Source organism: Lipotes vexillifer, unplaced genomic scaffold (genome assembly GCF_000442215.2).
Source record: "Lipotes vexillifer unplaced genomic scaffold, Lipotes_vexillifer_v1.1 scaffold528, whole genome shotgun sequence".
NCBI classification, from domain to species: domain Eukaryota; kingdom Metazoa; phylum Chordata; class Mammalia; order Artiodactyla; family Lipotidae; genus Lipotes; species Lipotes vexillifer.
The window spans coordinates 714,780-728,602 of NW_006794582.1; the positions used below are offsets into that span (position 1 = coordinate 714,780).

General features: G+C 48.4%; 1 protein-coding gene and 1 non-coding gene across 3 annotated transcripts in view; both read right to left on the reverse strand.

Moving 5' to 3' along the window:
* The window catches only part of TULP1 (TUB like protein 1), a 13,826-nt gene extending 11,383 nt beyond the window's left edge, over positions 1–2,443 (reverse strand). The window contains exons 1-5 of one of the 2 annotated variants that reach the window (XM_007467253.1): positions 2,397–2,443; positions 2,230–2,281; positions 1,784–1,859; positions 1,313–1,471; positions 307–441 (exon numbers count right to left, since the gene is read on the reverse strand). In XM_007467253.1, coding sequence (XP_007467315.1) covers positions 307–441; positions 1,313–1,471; positions 1,784–1,859; positions 2,230–2,281; positions 2,397–2,443 — 469 coding nt within the window. Of the gene's footprint in view, positions 1–306; positions 442–1,285; positions 1,472–1,783; positions 1,860–2,229; positions 2,282–2,396 lie in introns of both variants that reach the window. The other variant, XM_007467252.1, reaches the window with a different exon arrangement.
* A 1,278-nt stretch (positions 2,444–3,721) lies between these two features.
* TRNAE-UUC (transfer RNA glutamic acid (anticodon UUC)) lies at positions 3,722–3,793 on the reverse strand. Its single transcript has one exon. It is a non-coding gene; the product is annotated as a tRNA-Glu (tRNA).
* Positions 3,794–13,823: the final 10,030 nt, after the last annotated feature.

Here is a 13,823-nt window from a genome sequence, read left to right on the forward strand (position 1 = left end):
CCCGCCCGGTACGCGGGCCTCTCACTGTTGTGGCCTCTCCCGTTGCGGAGCACAGGCTCCGGACGCGCAGGCCCAGCGGTCGTGGCTCACGGGCCCAGCCGCTCCGCGGCATGTGGGATCCTCCCGGACCGGGGCACGACCCCGTGTCCCCTGCATCAGCAGGCGGACTCTCAACCACTGCGCCACCAGGGAAGCCCACCTGGGGAGCTTTTTGATGTCTCAACTCCTGCGTATCCATGAGACAGGCCCCTCAGGGGTAGGGCTAGTTTTGTGTGTCTTTGCCCCCTCTGGACCCTCAACACCCACCCTTTGGACCCTGGGCCTTGGCCTTCCTCTCCTTGATGTCTGCAGAAGCCTTCTCTTTGGGGGGCTTCTTGGGAGGCAGACGGATTTTCTCTTTCTTTTCCTTCTCCTCCTTGTCCTCTTCCTCCTCGTCCTCCCCTGCAGGTAAAAACTGCTCATAACGGGGGCCGGGGTGGGCCCCATTATGTGGGGAGCCCAGTCCTTCCAGATTGCTGGGAGGCGGTGAAGGAGCTGGGGGTAGGAGACTCCCCTTCTGGAACAGAAACAGGAGGAAGGAGTTTCGGCACCTTCCTCAAAGAAGGGGGTGACCCCAGAGTCTTCCAAGGTCTACAAGTCAGGAGAGAGAGCTGGAGTTGGGGGGATGCTGGGGGCTTGGCAATCCTGTTCTGGGAAAACGCCCTTCTCTGCAGGTCCTTCCTCTCTCTCTGGGACCCTCAGCTCCTCACACACTCTCCTGGGGTCTTTCAGTTTCCCCTTCTCTGCCCCTTCTAAAAGACACCTGCACTGTTTCTCCCTGTCCTGGTCTGTTGCTGTCTCTAACTTCTAACCAGACCCGTCTGAGCTACCTCCGGCCCCTAGCTGCAGGTTTTTTAATTTTTAAAAATATTTATTTATTTTTAATTTTTGTTGGCTGTGCCGGGTCTTAGTTGCAGCACGCAGGATCTTCCTTGTGGCATGCGGGGGTCTTTAGTTGCGGCATGCATGTGGGATCTATTTCCCCGACCAGGGATGGAACCTGGGTCCCCTGCATTGGGAGGGTGGTGTCTTACCCACCGGACCACCAGGGAAGCTGCAGTTTAAGGCAAAACTCTTAACCTCGATGTGCCTCGGTTTCCCCCTCCCGACGATGGGACGAGAACACGAGAATAAAGGTTTTCCTGGCTCAAAGACGAAGCCAGGGACGTGGACGCGGTTTTTCCGAGTTGTCTGCCTCTCTCCATCTGCTGTTCCTGTCCAGCCCCTTCCCACCTCCTCTCCAAACGCCCCCTTCCTTCTGGCGCTCTCTCACCGTCCTCCGCGTCTGGGGCGCGGGCTACCAGGAAGGTCTCCCGGGGGTCGCGCTTCTTGGCCTCGGGGTCCCTGAGGAACTTGGCGTAGACAGTCTGCAGCTCCCGGGCCTCGGCGGGCTCCCGGGAGGGCTCCTCCCGCGGGCTCCTCCTCCGTCCCGCTGAGCCGAGATGCGCGGGTCAGGCGGGACCTCCAACGGCGCCCACCCCCCCTCGGGCTCCTCACCCTGGGGTCTCCCTTGGGCTCTGTTTCCACCTTGGACATCCCTCTCCCAGCTTTCATCATCCCTACACTCCTCCTAACCCCCAGCTCAACCCCAAGCCCGCTCCGCCGCTTCCCCGTCCAGTTACCCCCGCTCCCACGCCCCTGCTCCCAGGGCGGGGTCCCAGACTCAAGGACACCCTCGCCCGCGGTCGTTCCCTCCCGTGACCCTCACCCGGGGGGGCACCCCGGGGCCCAGCCTTCCGCATGCCTCCAGGTCTCCGGGGCTTGGATCCCGTGGGGCAGGGGGACTCTGGGGCTTCTGTCTTCTTCCTCAACTTCTGTCGCTGCAGAGTGGGGGTCAAGGGGAGGGAGGGGAAGGAAAGGGGGGCTCTGAGGGCTGCCTATCACTCTCTAATCCCTTGAGCCGCCAGAAATAACCGCAGATTATTGGGAGGGGAACTGCGCCCCTTCCTGGGGTGAGGAAGGATGACCCCCTCCCGTGTACCACGGCCACCTCCAATGCCCCAAAGCCCAAGTTCCTCCCCTGGACACCCCATACCCCCAAACACCCCCTTCGTGCAAAAACAAAACAAAAAAAACCTCCAGGGAAGCAACAAGCCCCAGAGGCTGCTGAGGGGGACCCTCCCCACTCTCAGACCCCCTACGCTGCGTGGGGGGCTCTTTCTGTCTCTTCTCCAAGCAGGGGTGACATACTTGCTTGGTGCGCTGCGGGACCTCCGGGCTCTGGCCTTCCTCCTCATGCCCGCTGAGGGTAGCAAAGGAATCAGTCTGTCTCCCTCCCCTTTTCCTGCCCCTCCCCAAACCCTCCATCTGGCCCCCCCACCAGGGTTCAGGTAGGATGAGGTGAGGTCTTTCCAGACCTGTCTGAGGCCCACACCTCTCGGAGGGTGTCGTCCTGCAGCGGCATGGTGCCTGCGCCTATCCGCAGTCCCTGCTCTGGCCACTCTGCAGCCCTAGAACTTCCCCACGGGCCCCAGCTAATCCGGGCTCAGCTTCACCCCCACCTCCTGCTGGCTCAAGAGGGTGGCAGCACTGTGGGAGGTGCTCCTGCCTGGAACCCACCCCCCTGCCTGGCCCACTGAGGGAAGAGGCTGAAAACTCAGATCCTCAGCGGCCTGAAGGATGGCATCACTGTACCAGGTCCTCCCGCGCCCTGAGCTTTGGCTTAGAGATGCTGATTTGTATTGATAATTTGTTGGTGGTAAATGGGGCATGGGAAGAAAATATGACATCAGATCCTGTATTTATCTTTCTTTTTCATTAAAAAAATAAAAACTAGGATTTACTAATATTTAATGTTTATGGATTGATAGATGCATGTGTATATACTTTATAAAGAAACATGCCTATATTCTGGGTGTCCACGTAAATATCTTTTCACTGATAAGGAAATTTTTTTGTTTTGGCTCACCTTGCAGCTCATGGGATCTCAGTTCCCCAACCAGGGATCAAGCCTGGGCCCTCAGCAGTGAGAACGTGGAGGCTTAACCACTGGACCACCAGGGAATTCCCAGGAACATGCTTTTTTAAGAGTTTAGAGACAAGGGATGTAGTGTTGATGTGATTAATATCATGAGAGAGGTTTGGCTAAGTGCAGAGGAAGCCCAGAAGAGGGGCCCTATTGGGGGTCCTAGAGGCTTCCTGAAACCTGATCTAAAACTTGAAACTCAAAAAGGTGAGGGGAGTTCTGCAGCCAAAAAAAAAAAGGAAAAAAAAAAAGTGGGATGGGCTATACCTGGAAAGGGAACAGCAAGATAGAGACCTAGAGGTTGGAAACAGGCAGATGTATTCAAAGGTCTAGGACTAGGAGGGAGGCAGCTGTGTCAGGCATGGGTCAGTCCTGAGCCCAAGCTCTAAGCTCTGCTGCTTAAGAGGTGAATATCCTTGGGTGACAGATTTAACCCCTCTGGGCCTCCATTTCCTCATTTATAAAGTGGGTTTGATAAAGCACTGACCTAGTAGGGATGTTGTGCAGATTAAGTGAGATGACAGATGGAAAGCTGCAAACAATGAGCGCCTCAAAAATTGGTAATTATGTGCTCCTTTTCAGAGCACTTCAGCTTCATCTCTGTCTCCTCGGCATTTACAGCACAACTTGACACATGATTGGGGTTCATTTTTTTCATGAGTGAATTAATGAGCACAGTTTTTCTTTTTTTTGGATGTGTGGCTTGTGGGATCTTAGTTCCCGGAGCAGGGATTGAACCTGGGCCTCAGCAGTGAAAGCGCTGAGTCCTAACCACTGGACTACCAGGGAATTCCTTATTTCATGTGATTTTCACTGGACAAGAGTCCAATGAGATAGACGAGGTAGAGATTATTATCTCCATTTTATAGGTGGAGAAACTGAGGCCCAGGGAGGTGAAGTGACCTGCTCAGTAACAGCCAGATGATAACCAGCTCTGTCTCCTGTCAGAGCTTTTGTTCTTAACCCTTTTATATTTTGTACAGTCAAAACGATTAGAGATGGAATTTGAATGAAACAGTCTTTTTGTCTTTCACCACTTCCTTAGTCCACCTGATTCAGATGTGCCATAATTAATCTTCCTAAAATACCACTTCTTCTGTTGACACCTTTGCCCAAAAATTGTCATTGGGTCCCTACGATCAAGTTTAAGTGTGCTGAGTTGGCATTCAAGGCTCTCCCTGATCTGGCCCCAACCTGCCTTTCTAACTACAGGGCTGTCTCATACCTTACTCTCCATCCAGCCCCATAGGTTTACTTATTTCCTTTATACTTTCTCTCCTTCATGCCTTTGTTCAAGCTGTTCCCTCCTGGAATCCCTATTCCATGAAACCCATCCAACCCTAAATAGCCCTCAAGTCCCAACCTCCAAGATTCTTTGGTCCTCATCTGACTCTGAATGTGTAATAATCATAATAGCATTTATTGACCACCTACTGTGTGTGAGGCCCTTGTTCCCATTCTCTCTCCACCCTCATGATGATATTTATAAGGCAGACACTAAAACCCTGATATGAAAGGTAAGGAAACTCACAGCTGAGAGTCAGTCAACAAGTATTTCCTGGGCACTGACTCTGTGCCAAACAGTACTGGTTATACAGCAATGGACAAAAAGATGTGGTCCCTGCCCTCATGGAGCTTCCATTCTTGTGAGAAAGACAGATGGTAAAGCCATAAATAAACAAATTAGTTATAACTCTCTCATCATTATTAATTGTAATAAATTCCAAGAAGGGAAAGAACTGGGTTCCATGAGAATAGCGGGGCTGGGTGGGGGGCAGACTGGATATAGAGAACAGATGAGGCTGTCTGAGAAGTGAAACCTTAAACTGAGACCTGAAGGATTTCAAAGACTAGGAAAGAGAATGTTCCAGGTAAAACGCACAGCTTATGCCAAATGTTTCCAAGCAGCAAAGAACTCGGCACCATGGAGCAGTGGGGTCCCCTCGACTAGGACAAAAGCGACCCTGCCTACGAACTGCCCTTCAGAGGGTCCTGGAGAATGTCCACCCCCAAACAAATCCATGCCAAGAACCACAGGGTGCCTGGCGCTCAGCAGGCTGTAAACGTAAACATCCCCGTTCTAACACTGTTCAGGCCCCAGGGAACACTGATCCACATCTCTTGCCCACTGTTCTCAGAACAAAGATTCCTGCACCGGCCTGTGGGAGGCGTGTCGGCTGAGCTTCGGCCAATGCCAGAGATGGACCCTGCTTTGGAGCTGCGGGGAAGATTTGAGCAGCAGAAGCTTTTAAGTGAAAGAAAAGGTAAATGCAGTTCTCATATCTCTCCTCTCGGGTTGCATGGATATCACAGATACTTGCATAACAAAGTGTCCATTTACTTGTTTCTTTTCATGTTCTGAAGGGTCTCATGAATCAGCACTGTCTTCATAACAGTTGCACATGGCAGCTGAGGAACACTGCACAGTATTGAACAATTCACATGACTTAAACTTGTGCATATGTAGGTCTGGACATGACGTGTGAAGCATGGTAGCAATTCTTCATGTTGGCAACTAGTTGGATACTATTTTGAGAACAGTTCAGTTTTTCTAAAAGTGTTTAATAAGATGGAATTAAAATTTCTAAAAACCATTTAAATTTTATTAATTTTGGATATTTATTAAGTGTAAACTATATTTCCCTTTAAATTTTAACACAAATTTTGAATATATAAGAAGAAAAGTCACCTCTCAAAACATGCATGAAAAATAATTTTAGTTTAAAAGTTTCACATTTACTTAGTTACTTTTTTTTTTTAATTTTTATTATTTTTTTGGCTGCATCAGGTCTTAGTTGCGGCACGTGGGGATCTTTCGTTGCAGCACTTGGGCTCTTAGTTGGGCGGCAGGTTTTCTCTAATCTAGTTGTGGTACACAGGCTCCAGAGTGCAAGGACTCTGTAGTTTGCAGCAGGCTGGCTCTAGTTGAGGTGGGCGAGCTCAGTAGCTGTGGCACGCGGGCTTAGTTGCCTCACAGCATGTGAGATCTTAGTTCCCGGATCAGGGATCTAACTCTCACCCCCTGCATTGCAAGGCGGATCCTTTACCATTGGCCACCAGGGAAGTCCCTACTTAGTTACTTTTGAGGAGAATGTATTCAAATTTTGTACACTTTGGATGCAATGACATGTTTTTTGAGTCCTTTGAGAGTTAGTCTGGGTCCAGATCATGATAGGAATAGAGAGTAGCAAAGTGGAACTCAGAAAAGAATAAAAAGGAACTTCAGAGTTTTGGTAGGGGCCAAAGTGGTGAGCATGTGTGGGAAAATTAGAGGCGGTGTCAATGTTTAGATTTGGGTCAGGGGTGGTTGGGTTTAGGATTGGCTGTCAAGATTTTGGTGAAAATGAGGGTGAGTTTAGGGATAAGATTCAGATCAGGAACACACATAATTTCTGATACCTTCTGATCTGACACCAGAACACCAAGCCTCTCCACAAAGAAAAACAAGCTTGTGGCTTTATAATTACACTTTGTTTTGGTCTAAAAATGACATTTCTCAGCTTGATCACTGGCAGTAGTCACCAGACTCAATTCCACCTGAATTTTAGCTGTTTTCTAAAATTAAATCTACTTTCAGAAGATGAAGATTTGCTACCACCAGTAACTATGATGCTGATCAATAATGACTCCTACCATGTGCCAGGCACTGTGCCCAGTGCTTTCAATTTATTCTCACAGCACACTTGCATGTCTGTGGCTCAGAGAAGTTAAGTAACTTGTCTAAGGTCACACAGCTGGTGCTTGGTGGAGCCATCCCATTGACAAGCACCTACTAGGTGTGCAGTATTGTGTTATCTCTAGTCCCTGCAGAAACTTTGAAAGGGAGTGAGCTGGGTTAAAGAGTGGTAGAGGTGTGATGGAAATTCTGGGGGGGGATGTCAGTTATGACAGAGTGATGATGGAATCTAGTGGTGCAGGGAAAGTAGAGGACAAGACCACAGGGGAGTGGAGTGCATGGCAACAAACGGAGAGGCTGGGCATTGGAAGAGTTTGGATAAGGAAATCACCAAGAATTAGGACAGGAGCATGCCAGAGAATCATGAGCCAGGAGTCAAAATCCTTGAAGAATAATATAGTCTGATGATATAAGATTCAAAACTGAGGTCCTTCCTAGGGGTAGGGAGGGAGGTGTAATGGCCTGGAAGCATCTACTTGTCCTCCAGTATGTCTTCTTCTTCCTTAATAATGAAGTCCCTGATTTGTAGCTGAGCATATAGACACGCAGAAAAAGACATGTCCCAGCTTTCCTTGCATTCATGTAGCTAAATTCCAGCTATTGGGGAGGGTCTTTTACAGAAGAGGTGCACCCTTCTTGGTTACTTTTTCCTTCTCACTGACTGGCAAGAGGACCTAATGGCTGGAGCTCTAGCAGCCATCTTGGACCATGAGGTAAGCTTGGGAATGTGAGCTGCCCCTGTGGAACAACCAGCTAGGAGCCTTGATTTGAGAGAGAGAGAGAAGAAAAAACAAACAAACCACAAACCCATCTTGCTGAAGTCACTGTGACATGGGGATTTTTTAAACTTGTAATTGAACCTAGTGCAAATGGCTGCAACTAGAAAGTTATGTTTGGGTCCTACTGAAGATGACATTTAATGCTAATGGGCATGAGTGGGTGCTAAGAAGCCTTGGAAAGTTGCTGAACAGAAGGTGAGCTGATGAGAACTGTACATTCAGAAAGGCTGTGGAGAATAAATAAAAAATAAGGTGGAGAGAGCTGAGGTGAGGATGTGTAGTTAAGGGGGACATTTAGATATTCTGAAGACTCAGATCAATGACGGCATCTGAAGGACTGGGTCTGGAAGTCAGGTTTTAGGAAGGTTGTGAGGTTGGTGTTAGGTTTAACAAGCAATTCAGGAACTTGATTATGGCTAGAGTCAGGCTGGGGTGAGGTTTTGAGCTGAAGTTTATACCAGGGTTGGATTTTAAGCCAGAAATTGGAAGAATTTAATAGCAGGGCTGGGTGTCACTGGAGGTGTCGGGCAGACTTAGGAAGGGACATTTAAGTGTTCTGGGATATGCCTGGGGCTTAGTGTCTGAAGCAGTGGTACTCAGGTGAGGCATTTGGAAATGTATGGGGTGTTTTGTTTATTTATTTATTTTTATTTATTTATTTTTGGCTCTGTTGGGTCTTTGTTGCTGCGCGCGGGCTTTCTCTAGTTGCGATGAGTGAGGGCTACTCTTTGTTGCAGTGCGCAGGCTTCTCATTGCGGTGGCTTCTCTTGTTGCGGAGCACGGGCTCTAGGCATGCAGGCTTCAGTAGTTGTGGCACGTGCGCTCAGTAACTGTGGCTTGTGGGCTCCAGAGCACAGGCTCAGTAGTTGTGGCACATGGGCTTAGTTGCTCTGCGGCATGTGGGATCTTCCTGGACCAGGGCTCAAACCCATGTCGACTGCATTGGCAGGCAGACTCTTAACCACTGCGCCACCAGGGAAGTCGTGTGGGGTGTTTTGAATTGTCACAATGACAGCGGAGTGTGTGTGTGTGTGGTTTGCTCATGGTGTTTAGAGGCAGGAGCTCGAGGTTCTAGATGTCCTGTAATGTGGGAAACAGGCACGGTGGTCCAACCCCAAATGCCATGCATTCCTGGGAAACACTGAGGCAAAGTGGCATCAGGAAGAAGAGAAAAGCTGAGCACTATTGGGTTAGAATCCTGCTCTGCTGCTTTCTTTCCCAGGTGGACATAGCCCTCAGTTTTCCCATCTATAAAATGGGATGATGATAGAGGCCTTGCAGTACTGTGAGATTGGTAATAAGTTTGCAGATGGCCCAGCACAGGGCTGGCCCAAGGGCCTGCAACTGGGAGATGTCTGGACCAAGGTGAAGGCAAATCTGGGTAAAACTGAAGTTCAGTCTGGGTTTGGGTTAGTTTGGGGGTCATGATGCCCAACCACGGCTGTGTGTTAGAATTACTCAGCTCAGGAGGCTTTAAAAAGTGCTGATGCTTGGTCTTACCTCTCAGAAATTCTGAGTTAATTGGTATGGAGTGGGTCTTGGGCAGTACGAGTTTTAAAAGTTCCTTGAGTGATCAGAGCCTCCTGTGGGGCCTGAAACTCTCACTCTTGAAATTACTCCTCTCAGTAAAGCAGTGGTTCTCAAAGTCGGTTCCCCAGACCAGCAGCATCAGCGTCACTCCAGAACATGTTAGAAGCGCAGATTCTCAGATTTCACCTCCGACCATCAGCAGCTCTGGGGTAGGGCCTAGAGATCAGCATTCTAGCAAATCCTCTAGGGATTCAGACCCACTCAAGTTTGAGAACCACTCAGTATAGCACCATCTCCAGGAAGCCCTCAAGAAAGGCAGATGCTATTTCACTGTTGGGTAGTTCCCCACACTTCTCTGAATAATGTCACATGAGCTGTGAGGACAAGCTCCATGAAGCCAGGGACTTTGAGGACAAGCTCCATGAAGCCAGGGACTTTGTCCATCCCATTCACAGCTGTCTCTCCAGGGTCTACAGCATGTGATGAATAACTGAATGAGGTGAGAGAGACAGAGACAGAGACCGAGAACTATCTCAGGTGCTGTGAACTGGGACGAGAGGGAGACCCTGCCTGTCTCTTTTTCTGTCTTGGTCCCACGACATGAGAGTCTAGTGTTTCTAGTGTTTAAAGATACAGATTCCTGGCACAGATGGGTCCTTAAACGCCTGTCTCTCCACCCGGTGCTCAGGGGAAGAGATGTGGACTCCTTGCACCCCTGGTGGAGCACTGCCCCTGGCAGTTGTTCAGAGTCCATTTGTGTCTCCAGTGCGGTGCTCGCGTGTGGCAGGTACAGTATCTGACAGGCAACTTACGAGATATTTTTCTTCAAAATTTTTTTCTTTAGTTTTTCCTCCAATGTTCATTTTTTTCTTTATTTTTGAAACAATTTCAAATTTACACATAGTAAATTTGAAAGAACAGTATAATGAACTCTGCCATACCCTTGGCCAAAGACCAATAAGTTTTTCTTATTGTCCCAATGATGGCTGTTATAAGTCCAGGAAAACACTTTGCATTCTAGTCCTCGTCAGTCTATGAGATTGTCAAGGGCAATTCTGCTATGTGCGATTTTCACTTATGGGCAATTAAAGTAATTTGAGAGTTGCCTTCAGGACCCAATCTCCACGTAAGAAGCCACTTCCTGGACATCATCTCAGCTGAATCCTTGCGGGGTGATCAGGGACTATGAACCCAACCTAAAGCCAGGTAGGATTCTGCTGATGGCAGGTGACAGAAGTACAATGCAAACTAGCATAAGCTCAAAAGGGAATTGATTGGCCCCTCAACTGGGTCAGCTAGACGCAGTCTCACCTCAGGCATGGCTGTACCCAGGGGCTCAAAAGGAGTCCCCAAGTCTCTCTCTCACTCTGTTTTCCTCTGCGTTAGCGGGAAAGGTGACCTCTGACGGCTCCCTGACCACATCAGTTCCCCCAGGTGGGGGCCTGATTGGCTCTACTTGGTCACTTGCTTACCCCTGGATCTGTCGGTTTAAGTCTGAGGATGGAGGTACTCTGATTGGCCAGCTCGAGTCATGTGCCCGCCTCTGGGCGGGGCTCTGTTTTTGATTTAAGAGAATAGTAGTTATAAAACGGGAGAGGGTTTTTGCTACTCCTGATCAATTGGTGAGTAGTCCACATGCGGAGCTATTGTCAGAGTCAGGAATAATAATAATAATAGCAGCAGCAGTAGTTGTAATATTTATTGAGAGCTTGCTGGGTTCCGGGCATTGTTCTAAGTAGGTTTTCTCTTAATTAGCTCATTTAATACTCAGCCATTTTATGCGGTTGTTGCTACTTTCATACATGTTTTCCATACCCGCAACTTCACAGAGAGGTGCAGTCACTTGCCCAAGGACACAGCCAGTACGCAGCAGAACGCGGGGCCCCACATCCTCAGGCCTCGCTCCAGAGTGGGTGCTGGCGCCCCAGGAGCATACCCTCCACTATCCTCCCTGCGGTAGAACCTGGACTTCTGCTCCAGGCTTGGACTGTCACGTGGCACTCTCGCCCTCCAGTGCATCTGTGAGGCTGGCAGAAGCGGACGGAACACCTCGGTTCAGATCGCTTATGGGAAGTTTGCCATTACCCCCAGAGCCCCAAGAAACAGAAAACAGAATGGGTGAATTTAGAGCAGTGGTTCTCACTGGCTGCCCACAAGAATACTTAGGGGAGCTTCACAAAACCCCAGTGCTCAAGCCATATCCCAGACCAATTAACCAGAATCTCTGGGGTGGAGCCCAGGCATTAGTAGTCTTTAAGTTTCCCCAGGTGAATTAAATGTACGGCCAAGGTGGGGAATCACTAGTTTAGAGGCCTTGTAGCTTAGTAGAAATAGCCGTGGTTTAAGATCCACCTGGGTTTGAGACTTGGCTCTGCCATTGCAAGCTGTGTGACTGTGTGCCAGTCACTTAACTTCTCTGAGCCTCAATTTCCTTATCTGTGGAAACGGTATAAGTCCCTCTACTTTATGTGAGGGCTGAATGAGACAATGTCTGTAAGGCCCCCAGCACAGAGCTGGCACTCAGCTCCATCCTTACTATTAAGGAGGGGGCAGGACAGACCAGCCTGTGCAGGACCATCCAGGGAGGCAGAGCTGTGCCAATGACTCACTATCACTAGGTTGAGGCTGTGGAATGGACTCTCGGGGCTGCTGGGACCCTCAGACCCCAGGCCCTCCCGCCTTGGTCTTCCACCCCTACGGAGGGACTTGAGGCTTCTGAGTAGGGTGAGCTTGGGATGGAATGGGCAGGGTGGGAGTTGGGGCAGAGTTGGGTGCGGGACTGGGGGAAAGGCTGTGTGAATGCACTGACTTAGTCTCACCACCAGGTGGCGGCAGGAACCTACCCGCTGCGAGAGGACCAGCCAGGCTGAAGGAGAGGACCACTGGGAACAACGCAAAGATTTTCGAGAACTTTTTGAGTACTAGGTAAATGCTAAATCTTTATTTTCTTTCACTTCCATTCACTTAATGCAACAGTCCTGTGGTAGGCGCCATTACCCTCCTTTAGGGGATGAAATGGAGGTGGTGCTGGTAACTGGCGACCAGGAATTTAACCCGGTCAGTAGGACTCCACATTACTCTCTTAACCACTGAAGTCATAGTCACAGCTACAGGGGCCTTTGCAATTCCTCGGGCCCTGTGATTCCCAAACCTGTATGATGATGAAAATCACCTGAGGCTCTTTTAAAAACATTCAGAATTCCTGGGTCCCAGGACAGGCACTGAATTAGAATCTCCCAGGAAAATGGGCTTGGGAATGTGTGTGGTTAACAAAAGTTCCTGTTTGGAAACATGAATCTGCTCTCAGAGAGGGAAAGTAACCTGCCAAGGTCACACAGCCAATCCCCTCCAACCTCTTAATACCCTCTAATTTGGAAGCCAGGCCATACCCCACAAAAGATGAGACAATATAGCACATGACCCAGCAATTCCACTTCTGGGTATATGCCCCAAAGAGTTAAAAGTAGGACCTTGAAGAGATATTTGAGCACCCATGTTCATAGCAGCATTATTCACAATAGCTAAAGGGTGGATGCCACCCAAGTGTCCTTCAACAGATGAATGGATAAGCAAATGTGGTGTATACATAAAATGTATTATTATTCAGCCTTAAAAAGGAAGGGAGTTTTGACATATGCTACAACATGGGTAAACTTTGAGGGTATTATGCTAAATGAAATAAGCCCATCACAAGAAGACAAATGCTGTATGATTCCACTTATAAGAGGTACCTAACATAGTCAAATTCATAGAGGCAGAAAGTAGAATGGTGGTTGCCAGGGGCTGAGGGGAGGGGGCAATGGGGAGTTATTGTTTAATGGCTACAGAGTTTCAGTTTTGCCAAATGAAAATGGTTCTGGAGGTGGATGGTTGCACAATAATATGAATGTACTTACATTGAACTGTACACTTAAAAATGGTTAAGATGGTTAATTTTATGTTATGTGTATTTTACTAGAATACAAAAAGTTGGAAAAAAAGATAAGACAATCTATGCCCAGCCCTGGAGGGTTGATAGTGGGGAAGCATGAGAAGGTGTGTGATTTTCTTCATCTTTTGAATGATTTTATGAGTAAATATTATACGGAATTTGATGAGTATTGTCAGATCACCTCTCTCCTCAAAAAGGATTGTACTAATAATGTATGGATGTACTTTTTTCCCAATAACTTCACCAATTTTGGGTTTTATTATTTTACTTTTTTCCCCTGTTTAATGGGTGAGAGATATTACTTCATTATTATTTAAATTTGCATTACCGCTTGTTAGACTTAAAGTCAAAGGTCCAGAATTGACCAGTGTCATTGACAGCCTCAGAATGATTTTCCTCAAAATGTTAATTCTTGGGGAATTCCCTGGCAGTCCAGTGGTTAGGACTCTGTGCTTCCACTGTAGGGTGCCTGGGTTCGATCCCTGGTCGGGGAACTAAGATCCCCGCAAGCCACATACACGGCCAGAACAAAGAAACAAACAAACAAAATGTTAATTCTCGATTTATTATACTGAATAAAACAAGTCCATGTTTATTGTTAAAGTAAATTTAAAAACCTACTAGGTCTGTTATTGAGAGGAGAAAGTGGCTCCTGCTTGAGCTTCTGCCATGATTGTTCCTGCTTATTCAACATTAATTCCAGGTTCTGAGATGGAGGCTCACAAAGAGAGGGGTGGGGTTGGAGACCACAAGTGTAAAAACTTCTGTTCATTTTGTGGCACCTCATGGCGGCCCTCCCAGTGGCTGTTTTTACATACCTTCTAGGTCACTCTCCTTGTGATGGGGCAAAAATGGTCAGTGAGAGGCTGGCATAGACATGTGCCCGCCCCCCCCCCCCCCCAA